The sequence below is a fragment of the Furipterus horrens genome, unplaced genomic scaffold, assembly GCF_987537825.1.
Source record: "Furipterus horrens unplaced genomic scaffold, mFurHor1.1.pri manual_scaffold_3, whole genome shotgun sequence".
In the NCBI taxonomy this organism is placed as follows: Eukaryota; Metazoa; Chordata; class Mammalia; order Chiroptera; family Furipteridae; genus Furipterus; species Furipterus horrens.
The window spans coordinates 17,666,470-17,679,680 of NW_028327173.1; the positions used below are offsets into that span (position 1 = coordinate 17,666,470).

Consider the following 13,211-nt stretch of genomic DNA (forward strand, 5'->3'; position numbering starts at 1 on the left):
CAACTGAGGACCTGGCCCGCAACCCAGGCCTGTGCCCTGACTGGGAATCAAACCGGCGACCCTTTGGTTCACAGGTCGGTGCTTAGTTCACTGAGCCACACCAGCCAGAGCAGGAACTTAATTTTTGTTTATATCAATTAGCCTTCATTATATGTCGTTTTGCTTAAAGTCACAGAACCTATTATGAGCACCTCATAGGATGCTGTACTTTTCAGCTTTCTATATCCAGCACATGAAGGAAATTTTTAAAATAATTTCAGGATGACATGATTTATGCATACTGTTGGAAAAAAATGCTTACTACTGGATTTTCAAAGCTCTTCATGCCTAGTATAAGGTATCGTATGCTTTTCTTCTAAATATGGTACCTGAAGAGTTATAACATTTCACTAACTTTTTATTTTGTTTTTCTGTTAAGAGGTATTTAACCCAAAGCATCATCTTAAGAGTTTTGAAAACCAGGAGATGTCATTCTGTTGGAGTGCTAGGTCGTTCAGCCTGCTCTTCTCCTTCCACTTAGTATCCAAGATAGCAACACAGCTTGGCACTTTGAGAGTGAGAATGGGCCAGTATACTTCACTGACTTCACATCTGCCTGCTTTCCTTGTCTAGCAAGTCCTAGCAAGGTGGCAGAGTGTACCCCTAAATGGAAACAGCAGGGAGTCCCAGCCCTCATAATTCTGCTTCATCTCAGTCTTGCCCATGAAAGCTGGGACTTTGTTTTCTTGGTGTTATCAGTGCTTTGCTTCTGCATATGAAGAATGTGGCCCTCAGGGACTATACGTTGATTGATATCAGAAGATATGTCCTCAGATAGGCTCTTCTGGCAGTAGAGATGGGTAGATATCTCATGCACACCTTTGAGAGGAGGAATTGATTAGAGTGCTTGTCTCCCTGCAGCCATGAGGAGTGGAACCAGATGCAGAGCCAGGAGGATGAAGTGGCCATCACAGAACAGGATCTGGAACTTATTAAAGAGAGGGAAACAGCGATCCGGCAGCTGGAAGTGAGAGCGAGGCCATGTTTTTTGTTTGACTCAATGTATTTGCACTGTATAATCCACTTGGATTTTCTCTCAGTGATTATGAAAAATCATGAAATGAGCCACTGTGTAATTTGAATGTTATGTTTCAATGTAATCAATGGCAATTTGGAACAACTCTTATGATGATATTGGCCATGGTACCCAAGAATACCCAAGTCCTTTTCTCAATTACCATAACTTCTATGGTCTCCATGAGAATATGCATGGAGAACAGAGCAAAGCAAACAAATATTTCTTTTTTATTTACTTTTTCAGAGAGAGGGGAAGGGAAGGAGAAAGGGAGAGAAACATCACTATGCAAGAGATACATTGATTGGTTGCCTCTCGCATCCCCCCAACTGAGGAATCTGGCCTGCAACCCAGGCATGTGCCCTGACTGAGAATTGAACCTGTGACCTTTTGGTTCACAGGCCAGCACTCAGTCCACTGAGCCACATCAGCCAGAGCCAAACAAATATTTTATCACTCATTAAGACTTTAGCCCTAAAAGAACCAAAAAGAAAAAGAAAAAATTCCTTTTCCTTTAAAAAAAAAAAAGACTTTACCCTGTAATCTCAATGCCAATTCCTAGGTTAGGTAGGGCTGTATGGGGAGCCCCTATGCTTAGTCTGAATAGCCCAGAATAAAGGTAAGCCAAAAGGTTTGCTCCATTTCTGTGCATCCCAAAGTCTAATCCTAAATTGTGGCTATCACTTCAGTGGGTCAGAGAAATTAGAACAGTTTTTGAGGTGGGTGTTGAGAGAGGGATCTCGAGGCCTTTCTTACCTGAGTTTCCAACTTTGATTATGTACAATAACTGGTAAAATATCCTTAAATCCAAATAGTTTCCACCTCCATGGGGCAGAAAACTGCCATCCCTGGGGGCAGTAGGGGAAGGCAGATTGTAGAGAGGAGAGACTGAGCTCTTCCTTGACCTTCATCTGTGGCAATAGTTCTGAACCCTGACAGCACATTAGAATCATTTGGATAATTTTTTTAAATTCCCCAGCTCTCCTCCTCTACACACCAATTATTAGCTAGGACTATGTGAACCTCCTATTTTTTGTAGGTTAAAAATGGGCAAATATCCACAAGAGGTCCTGGGCATGAATATATTTTTTTTTAATTTCCAAATGATAATATGCTGTCAGGGTTGAGACCCATTACCCTGGATCCCATGAAGATCTGGTCTTAAATGAGACAGTTCATCCTCAAGTTTGATTATTTAATTTCCTTCAAAGATATTGTATCCTTCTTTTTTCACCTACTGCTGCTGATCATTGACTTGGTTCTCTCACGTTAGAAATACTGCTGTAGGGAGTGAGACATACTGAGCTAAGGTGAGCAGTGTAACTTAGTGGATGTCAAGAATGTAAAGGTCACTTCTCATTTAACAGAATTAAGTTCCTATTCCTTCCCCAGGCTCAATTTTCATGTCCAGTTATTTCCTTCATCTAACATGCAAACCCTATTCTAATGTTGTTTTAACACACTCCTATCTGTCTCCTGTACTCTCACACTACATTTCTGAGACTTATGGCTACCAAATATGTGGGGTTTTGCAACACCAGCTGAGTATCCTACGATTTAACTCAATTCTGACACTATCTGCCTGGAGTGAGTATCAGATCCCCCAGGTTGAGTTCAGTCCCACACTTCAGATGCCAGTGGCAAGTCCAAATTATCACCTGTGCTTCTGACTGACAAGCTCTAAATTGGAGGTTCTTATAATCCCCTCCTTGGTTTTGATTAATTTGCCAGAGTGGCTCACAGCACTCAGGGAAACAATTTACTTACTAGATTACTGGTTTATTATAGAAGGATACAACTCAGGAATATACAAATGGAAGAGGTGCCAGGGCAAAGTGTGTGAGAAGTGGTGCGGAGCTTCCATGCCCTTTCCAGGTGTGCCGAGTTCTCCAGCCCAGAACTCTCAGAACCGATTGTTTAGGATTTGTATGGAGGCTTCATTTTGTGGGCTTGGTTGGTTAAATCATTGGCCATTGGGGATTGATTCAGGCTTCAGTAGCCCTCCCCTCCCCCAGACTGGGGCTGAAAGTCCAAACCCTCTAATCATAAGGCTGGTTCCCCTGGCAACTGTACCCCATCCTTGAAGGCTATCCAGAAGTCTTTTTTTTTTTTTTTTTAAGATTGTATTTATTTATTTTTAGAGAGAGGGAAAGGGAGAGAGGAAGAGAGGGAGAGAAACATTGATGGGCGAGAGAAATATCGATTGGTTGTCTCTCGAATGCCCCCAACCAGGGACCTGGCCCATAAGCCAGGCTTGTGCCCTGATTGGGAATAGAACCAGGACTTTTTGGTTTTCTGGCTCACGCCCAACCCAATGAGCCACACTAGTCAGCGTCTCAAAAGTCAAGTCTTTAGCGTAAACTCTGGTTGTTATGAATAAATAACAAAAAACACTTTTAACTTTTATCACTTACGAAATTCCAAGGGTTTTAGGAGCTCTGTGATGGGAATGGGATGAATACCAAATATATATTTATTATAAATCACAGTATCACATCTATATTATAGCCAAACTGGGTTTGTTTGCTCTAATAACTCAGTTACCTTTCTGTTTACATGGCTTCTCTTTAGCTTTAAGGCACAACTCAAGTCCTACCTCTTCTGCACAGTCTTTCTCTTCTACACATGTTCTATACCATTTATTAGTCATTTCCCATATAAAGCCCTTTTATTTATCTTGTTGGGTGCTGATCCCCTCAGTTCCCAATTAGCTATTAAGTCCTTTTGTATCCAGAGCAACTAACAGACTGTCTCAAGTATGGCAAGTGTCTTTAAAGTTTGTTTGTTTTAAAAAAAGAAATCCCTGGGCTTTAGAGATATAATCCTAGCTGCAATGCTTAGTTTTCTCACTGACAAGCTGTATGACTAGACAAGTCACATAACCTCTCTGAGCCTCATTATCCTCAAAGATACTTACTTCATAGAGTTACTAAATAATTTAAGTATGAACAAGGCATAGTAATGTAATTTAAAAATCATGAACTTTTAATTCTTAGTTTGGCCACTTGCTGGCTATGAGACCTTGGAACAAGTCATTAAACCTCTCTGAGCCCCAGTTTTCTCTTCTATGGAATGGAAATAACACATGTCTCATTGGGTTGTCGTGAGAACCAATTAAGTAATAGTTAATAATAGCTAACACTGTGAAGAGCTTATTGCACAATTCTAAGAACTTTATATATGCTTTATAAGCCTTAAAAACATGTATTATGGTAATAGCTTTAGGTATGTTACTAACTTTAGGCAAGTAGAGGAAATAAATCTCTTAACATGGTGCTTAATGTTAGTTAATTGTTTTTTGTGTTCCTTAGGCCGACATTTTGGATGTCAATCAGATATTTAAAGATTTGGCTATGATGATCCATGATCAAGGTGATCTGATTGGTATGTATTATTAATACCTTTAACTAAAGGTGAGTTGATAGTATTTGTGTGCAAAGAAGTCAGTAAAATGTGTCTTAGGAGTTTTGGAGTGCTGTTTAAAAATTATTAAATTCAGTTTCTTAGCATTTTTCTTATGTCATCAAATATAGAAGCTAAAGTGCCTCAATGAATATTCAGCTCCATTCACTTGCCATAGCGTTTTGGCTGTTTTAGGGAAATAACTGTCAGCTTCCCAGCTTTATTTCTAGAAACTTTCATCATTATGAGACTAGTAAGTCTTTTTTTAAGCTTTCCATTTGTAAATAATTTCAAGTTCATAAAAAGTTGCAAAAATAAAAATACTTCAAGGATCTCCTTTATAACCTTTACCCAGACTTACCTCTTGTTAACATTCTACCTCATTTTCTTTTTACTTGCTCTCACTCTCTCTATGTAATGTGTTCAACAGAAAGTTTTAACTTCCATGGCTGAAAGTCTTTTCAAAAGATAAGGGTTTATTAGGCCATTGCTAGCAAAAAAAAAAAAAAAGACACCAGTCTGGGGCGTGTAGTCTAAGCCACCAGCAGCATGGCTAGGCAGGAAAGACAACACGTTTGTCGTCCCAGAGCTTTGCCAGCGTTTTTATATGTCAAATAGTGGGAGAAAGACGTAAGCCCTTCTGAAAGGGTTTACATTAGCTGTCGACAAAGGGGACGGGAGAAGGTGAAGCAGGGTCAGTTCTGGGGTAGGTGCAGAGGAGTCCTCAAGGAAGGAGGGTCCACTCCTGTGAATTAGCTGTGGGCAGCAGGTTGGAAAGTTCATGTGTAAAAAGCAGAGATTTCTGGAGTTTTATGGCACCTGGCTATTCTCTCTTTTAGATAATTGTAGAAATAGCCATCTGGAAATTAATACTAAATTCCAACAGATATACATAAATGTCAGCAGTCTTTTGTCAGAGCTGGCCCATGGCTATTAACAGGTTAACTGTTTCTTTCTCTTACTCCGCAGTTGCTGCAATTTTAATTTAGAAAATTTTAGAATTTTTTTTTCTTGTCAAATGTATATACATAATTTTTTCTGAACCATTTATGGGCTAGTTGCATACTACATAATCCTCCCCTCTAAACATTTCAGGGTTTATTTCCAAAAAATAAGACTATTTCTTACTAGGTTAGTAACTTTTGATTTCGTGGCCGGATAGTTGGAATGGTGGTGGTGAAATCAGGACCCATAACATCAGAAGGTTGTTCAATTTATAGTCTTGGAACATCTGAATTTGGTAAAACATTCTCTGCCCTTCTTTTTTGCAGATAGCATAGAAGCCAATGTGGAAAGCTCAGAGGTGCACGTGGAAAGAGCCACTGACCAGTTACAGCGAGCAGCTTACTATCAGGTAAAAGAAGGTAGCAGACAAAGTCACCGTGCTACATACTTTATGGGCCATCAGAATATACTAGTGATTTTCAACCTTTTTCACCTGAAGCACACACAAACTAATTACTAAAATTACGTGGCACACCAAAAAAAAAAAAAAAAAAAGTTATATTTTTTGCTGATCTGACAAAAATATAGCTATAATTTTGATTCATTTACACTGGACAGCTGTTGTGTTGGCTGTCACTTTTTTATCTGACAATCTAAGGGAAAAGAGGTCAGCGCCCCTGACTATAAACAGTCAGGTGTTGCGTGTTTTAAAACTTGTGCCACACCTCTTGCAGCACACTGGCTGAAAGTCATTGGAATACAATGACACATTGAGAACAGCTGCAGCCTTGTGTTTAGGCTCCAGTTGGAAGCAAGACGTCTTAATTGCAGTCCCAGTTCCATTTTTAGTATTTTCCTTTGCAGAGGAATCTACAAAAAGACATCAGACCTTGAGTAAACTTATATAAAAGTCTCTCAGCTACAGAGCTAACCCCATAAGCTAGCATGATACCTAAATCTGGTTTAAGGCTAATTTTATATCCTAAACAATTGAAATTTGTTTCAGTTAGGATAACAATTGGTACAAAGTAGGACTTTGCAGATACTTTCTCTTGATTTTGCCATAGAGGATGGATGTAGAATCAACTCTGACGGCTCTTTACCTGTGAATAAATAGGCAGTTATCATTTCGGGGATTTTTTAATCTTTGAATAAATAAGGGTTAAATTGTTCTACTTTCTGTAAAGTGACATTCTTTTAAATATTAGTTGAAACTGGTTTTGTGACTTATCTGGGTCTTTATCTGTGTACAAATATTGTGAATGAGGTTCTTCTCATTTCTCAATGTGATGTTGCATGACCTTTTAGAAATAAATAGCATTTCAGTCATTTTTCATGTTCTTAGGATAGCTATATTTTACCTGGGAATGCTCTTAAATTTGTATTTAATAATAGTGTTTCCTTTTAAAAACAGTGATGACTTCAGTATCCAACAGCAAAGGAAAATTTAAGTAAATTATCTACATCTACTCAATGTTAATATTTTATGGGAATTAAAAGAGATGTTTATGAAACATTTATAATAAAATCTTTATGCTAAAATGTTAAGTGAGAAAAACATTTAACATCATATAGTTAGATCCCAATTATATCAAATAACAATTTGTATAGAGAAAAGATCAGGAGGAAATATAATCAAAATGTCAATGGCTTTATCTGTGGGTGATTATTTTCTTTCTGCCTGTGTATTTTTTATAATGAACACAAAGTTTTATAACAGATATGAACCTTTCTTAATATACACATACACAAATAACTTATTTTATTGCAAATAATGCCTAGCTAAATTGTACTTGGAAGCCTGGAATTAAAACTTGCACAGCTGCCTAGCTCTGGTAACTGTTAAGATTTTGGGCAGGTTTCTGCTTACTCATTCATGGATAGAGTTAATTTTGAATCACCAGGAGGCAGATTTATGAAGCATTCTTGCAATAAAAAGTTTTACGTGTTTCATGAGTATCTTCTGTACATATTTCTGTTCTCAGAAAAAATCTCGCAAGAAGATCTGTATCCTGGTGCTTGTCCTGTCAGTGATTGCTGCTGTCTTCGGACTTATTATGTGGCTAGTTTATGGAAAGTGATTGCCTCGGAGCTTTCTCCCACTGAACTGTTTTCTAGGGCAAGTGCTTGCTGGTCTGCCAGAACAAACTGATCACAAGAAGAGAGCATACATCAGAACGTCCTGTAATAATTTAGTTAGAAACTACTAACCAGTCTTTGGAATTACTATTTATCCATTTATGTATACATTTTATTGACTTTTCAAATTAGGAATTAATTTGTGTGTATTTTGCTTTCTCTTCTGATTGCCCTTTATCCCACGTGTTTACTGAAAATTCTTGTTTTAACAGGTGACACTACAGTCTTGTAAATTGTCTTTTTATGTGTATACAAGATTTACCTTTTTACTAGCAACTGAAATAGAATTACTTTCTGGCACCCAGTATATTGGAATCTGTCAGAAACTGTAATAAGCCAGCAATTTTTATTATTTAACATTTTAATTTGAATTTTTCAGAAGCCTATTCTCTGTCTGCTTTGAAAGATTTTGGCAATGTATTAACTATAAAGTAAAAAATTGCACATGTGATCCAGGTTAAATGAGAAGTATCTATTTGAGCTTACTAGTCGTTGAGGTACATGTTAATCTAGGTTTAAAGTTTATTTTATTATCTGCTAGTGTCATCCACAGCAGTTCATCCATATACACACTAAACCATCATGTTCACTTTTTGAAGCAAATAATTTAATTAACATTTCTCCAAGGGGTACCTCTCCCACCTGCCTGTATAGAAAGGGATAATTAATTAGACAAAGCATGCTTTTGGAAAGCCAATAGGAATTGTTTGGAATGATTTAATCCTTTTGTTGTTGTTGTTCAGTTGTGGTTCTCTGCATTCCCCGTAAATGATGAATGTTGCTGTTAAAACGCTGCCCTGCCTTGTAAGGGTTGCTGGGCATTTGATGGCAGGAAGATTTTAAAAGCCAGACTGAAGTTGGTTTAAAATTTAGATCTGTGAACCTGGCGATAAAGCAAAGAAAATGTTCATTTTTGTAAATAAGCCTGGTTTGGAATAGTGATGTTAGATTGATCTTAATTTATGAACAAGAAATTAATCTCTCATAGTTTTAGCCAAAATTGTTTCAATAAAAGGTTGTTGTCTTGTAATATAAATATTGTTCACTTCCCTTTCATAGGTCTAGAACAGTTAAAGGGAATGTGATTTCTTTAAGCTCTCACATAAATGTGAATTGGGCCAACAATTTCTGTTTGTCCTTAAGTGAATTAGAGGATTTGACTACCCTGGGTATATTTATATTAATTTCTTCCACTCCCTTTAATGTTACTTAACCTTCTTTTACTTAACTAATGTGAACGGTAGGGAAACAAGGGCCCAAATACATAAGTTTCTTTGCACTCTTGCACCATTCTACTCACTTAATACAAATAAACATTTTTAAAACTTTGTAGTAAGTTCTTATGGGTTAACATCCTAATGCAGTAGTTATTAGGTAATGTGCTGTCCTTTAGAGAAATTGAGACCTACAAGAAGACTGGAGATCAGGGGAGGATTGGTTTGGGGGCAGAATAGGTGCTGCTGCAGTCCCTTCCTTGAAAAACAGGATGGAGCTATTGGGGTGTCACAGTGACCCAAGCAGCAAATTGAGAGCTAATTTCTTGGTTCTATGATCAATGCCTTTCAGCTCCAAATTATAGCTGGACTTGGATACATCATTTGTAACATTCCAGGCAAGGAAATGTTTTGATTGTGAAAAACTTTCAGTTTGGGTAAAATGAAGCAACCATAGTTCTGTTCTATAATACTGTGTAATCTAGTGGCGGTGGTAGTAGTGGCCATAGGCAGCAAATATGACCTTGGCCTAGAATTTGAATGGCCTGGAATTTGTGGCATTTGCAAAGAGGCTAGATGGTCCTAAAAACCTGTTCATAGAATCCTCATCTGTGTTTTGTTCATCATTGTGGGCACCATGGTCCAGGACAATGGTTCTTGACCATGGCTTCACATTAGAAACTAGAAAATTACTGATACCTGGGTGCCCCTGCCACAAGATGCTAATTTAGTACTTTGCAATATAGCATAGGTATAGGGACTTTTAAAAGGTCCATGTAATTCTCACGTACCATTGGTTTGGAGGTCAAAAACTAGACTTCGGTACTAAAAGCCTGGAGAATCTTAGCTCTGCCATTAACTTGCTGTCGGTATTTGGACAAGTCATTTAACTCATAGGCCCCAAATTCTATCAACAGCTGTCTTCTAGCTGTGAAATTCTCATTATAAGGACCACATGGGTTTGGTCCAAACATGCAAATTGTTTGCTTCTGTATTCCTTTCCTTTTCCTCTTTTCTCCTTCCTTTATGGAATGTTCTAGAAGTACCAGATCTAGCATTCTCTCTTCAAGTGAACTAGAACTGTAGTACTGTATATGGTAAAGTAGAGATGTTAGGCTGGCTACTTTCTCTGGGAAATTTCCAGAACAAGAACTTGCGAGCTGCTAGACTGATGCTTCCAGGGTAGGTTTGTCTTGTTTTGCTAAGGGTTGGTGATACACTGCCTTCCCGTTGGGTAACAGTATCAAAATGAAGTTCTCATTCAGTCAGTGCTAAGTAAAACACCCTGCGCCGCCTCCATTCAGTTTTGTTTTTCTTCTGTTCAGAGGCTGTCCTCAGTCATGGGAATGAAGTTTTTGCTTTTGGTCACTAAATGCAGACCAGAACCCAGTTCAGTTTTCAGTCTGTCCTGTTTCCTAGTATCTCTAGTTTTCAAAGGTTTTTCAGTATTGCCTTCCAGTGCTATGAAACACAACTACTTTAAAATCTCCATTTCATAAATGAAACCTCCATTTAACCAGGAAACAGTTTGAAAGGTTTTGATTCCCAGCCCCTGATCCTACTTTTAAGCCAAGTGAATAATTCATTTTAAATACTTATCCAAAATGAAATTTGATTGACAATGTAGCCCTTAATTTTTAAAGATAAACTTGAAATAATAAAATTTTTAATGTTGGACCGTGATTAAGGACCAATCTTTTACCAGTCCATAAAGAAATGAGAAAAATGATATAGTAGGCTTTTTAAAGTACCATCTTTGAGGCTGAGCTATGACCTTTCAACTTTTTAAAACAAGGATATTTCAATATTATAAAAATGAAAAGGTGGTGATGTTAGATGGCAGTCTTTGTTTTTATTTTTTGGGGGTGTGGGGGGGGCAGTGGTGAAGAAGGAAACTTTATTCAGTGCAAAACAGCTCCAGTGCAATACAGCACAGCTCTGAAAACAATACTGCTGTAGAACAGCTCTGGAGCCAGGCCCCTCACCAGCTAGACAATTCTGCTCTGCTCCACGATGGTCCGCTGTGCTCTGCACCGGTCTGCGCCTGGTCTGCTCTGCTTCGCTCTGCTCTGGCAAGACATCTTCTGTGTTCCAGCTCAGCCCAGAAGGCTCAGTCTTCAGTGGAAAGGGAACATGCACTCCGGCAGTCTTCATTTTTTAAACCTGCCTAGTTAGCAAAATAAAAGTTGACATTCCTATAAATCTTTTCTTGGTCTGTGACATCTCTAACATCTGAACCACTCATTTAGACTAACCCCATCACTTTACCACTGAAGAAGCTGAGGTCCAGAATGGCAATCTACTTACATGAATTGAAAGTGTTAAGGATTTGCTCTACATGTGCATGGTCGTTTGTAGAGTAATACTTTATGCTAAATGTTAAATGTTTTACATTTTATATTTAATATCTCATACCCACAAGACCATCTCGGAGATATATTTTTCTTGTCCCCTTCTTATGGATTAGGAAAATGAAGCACAGTAAGTAACCCCATAGGCACACTGTTTAGGAATGGTGGAGCCTGAATTTGATCTCAGGCATTCAGACTTCAAAACCACACCTTCTGACCCTAGATACTGTCTCCATGCATCATTGATACAAACTGTCCTACTCACCAGCTCTTTCATGAAGCTTTCTTTAAAAATCTGGAGTAGTGGCAGTTTCTGCCCAATTTTTCATGAATGTCTTTTTGTCAGTACCTTGTGATCTTTTCATTAACCACCAAAATAAATAAAGCATCCTGCTGCTCCTATCTGTACACACAGTTCTTTTGTGTGTGTCCATTTGATCACTTTGTTTTTAAAGAAAGTTTTCTAGCCCTGACTAGATGGCTCGGTTGGGCATTCAGTCCCCGCTGGGGCATGTATGGGAGGCAACCGATTGATGTTCCTCTCTCACGTTGATGTGTCCCTCTTTTTCCCTCCCTTTTCCTCTCTCTAAAAGTAAATAAAATTTAAGAAAAGAGAGTTTTCTGACATCAATATGCTCCTAATGTCTCTAGATTCTATTCTAAGGAAGTCTTGATGTCTAAAATTAATATGTCTTTATTGAGATACCAAAATCCAAAAGCAACTTGCCGATCGGTCTTTCCATTTCAAAGGTTAAGGTTCTAGACTGCTGCCCTCCAATTTGCTGATTATACTGACATCATTGGTGCCCAAACAAAGCCTTTTGCTTTACAAGGCCTAGTGAAGTGTAAGGTGCCATCCCACCACAAGCCATTGTGAATATCAGCTGTGCTGAAAGCAAGGAACATGACCAGAGTAAAGAATTACAAGGGTAAGAATATAGCTTTAGGGTTCTTGGGTGTATAGTCAGCAACTGAAGGAATTACATAATGGGCCCCACAGGGAAGTTGAGAAATTGAAGGGCAAAGTTGACATAGATGTTATCAGGTCTCTGATAGCTAGAAATGGCTTCAACAGCACTTCATGCCTAAAAGGGGCATAGGACCTCAAAGGCCTGCACAACCTCTACATAAAAGAAATGTTTTATTTTCTATTACACTGAAAACACTTGAGAAACTATTTAATTCCTTCTCAGGAATCATGTCCTTGTGCTCAAAAGTAGACTCATAGCCTGTTTTCTTGAAACCAAGTTTAGAATTTGTATTTTCCCCATCAGCCTAATCTTTCTTTGGAATCACAAGACTGGAAAGGAAGATATTAACATTTGATAAGTTATCTGACCAGTTAATATCCTTGCTGGATGAGTTTTTTGTGCTTTAGAAGGCCAAAGGAAAAGGTGATTCTCCTACCTACCTAAGAGTTGACAATTTTAAAATCCAAGTTAACATTGTTGCAATTAAATCTAAACACGTGGAGATGTCATTCAGGGCCAAATCTTTTGAACAGACTTATGTTCAATTTAAAATCTAGAGGACCAGTAGCAGGAATTCAAGAAAAGAACTGATCGTGTGCAGTGCCTCTTTCTGGGTGAACAATTTTCAATTAGTTTTTTTAAAAAACATTTTTTAAAAATAGGCCAGATAATTCATGCTTTCTATAAAAGTGAAAAAGTGTTGGGTGTCAGTTGCGTGATAATAAATATGATCGTATCAACATCTAATCGGGAGACAATCGTGAATAAAGAGCCTGGCCTTTGGCATCATACAGATTTAGGTTTGAATCCCACTCACCCCTCGTTCAAGTGTGAGGCTGGGCAACTGAATCTGAGTCTCCCCTTGGCAATCATAATACCTATCAAGAGTGTTGTGAGGATTAAATGAGATGATCCATATAAAATATATACTTGTCCAAAGAAGTACGCACTCAATAGACGAAGCCATTATAACTAGAGGCCCTGCTGATGGTCTCCCAGCCAGCTTTTGGCCCCGGGCAGGCCTCAATCCTGTTTCCTTTCATGACTCAGTCACCATTATAAAAAATTAAAAATCCGAAGGGGCCACAACTTGATTAACCATTGAAGATTTGGACGCCTGACTTATGATTGAATC

At 38.3% G+C, this 13,211-nt stretch overlaps 1 protein-coding gene across 1 annotated transcript in view; it reads left to right on the top strand.

Moving 5' to 3' along the window:
- The window catches only part of STX12 (syntaxin 12), a 38,477-nt gene extending 27,521 nt beyond the window's left edge, over positions 1–10,956 (top strand). The window contains exons 6-9 of the mRNA XM_090268897.1: positions 901–1,006; positions 4,366–4,438; positions 5,728–5,810; positions 7,387–10,956. Coding sequence (XP_090125023.1) covers positions 901–1,006; positions 4,366–4,438; positions 5,728–5,810; positions 7,387–7,482 — 358 coding nt within the window. The 3' untranslated portion in view covers positions 7,483–10,956. The remainder of the gene's footprint in view (positions 1–900; positions 1,007–4,365; positions 4,439–5,727; positions 5,811–7,386) is intronic.
- The last annotated feature ends 2,255 nt before the right edge of the window (positions 10,957–13,211 follow it).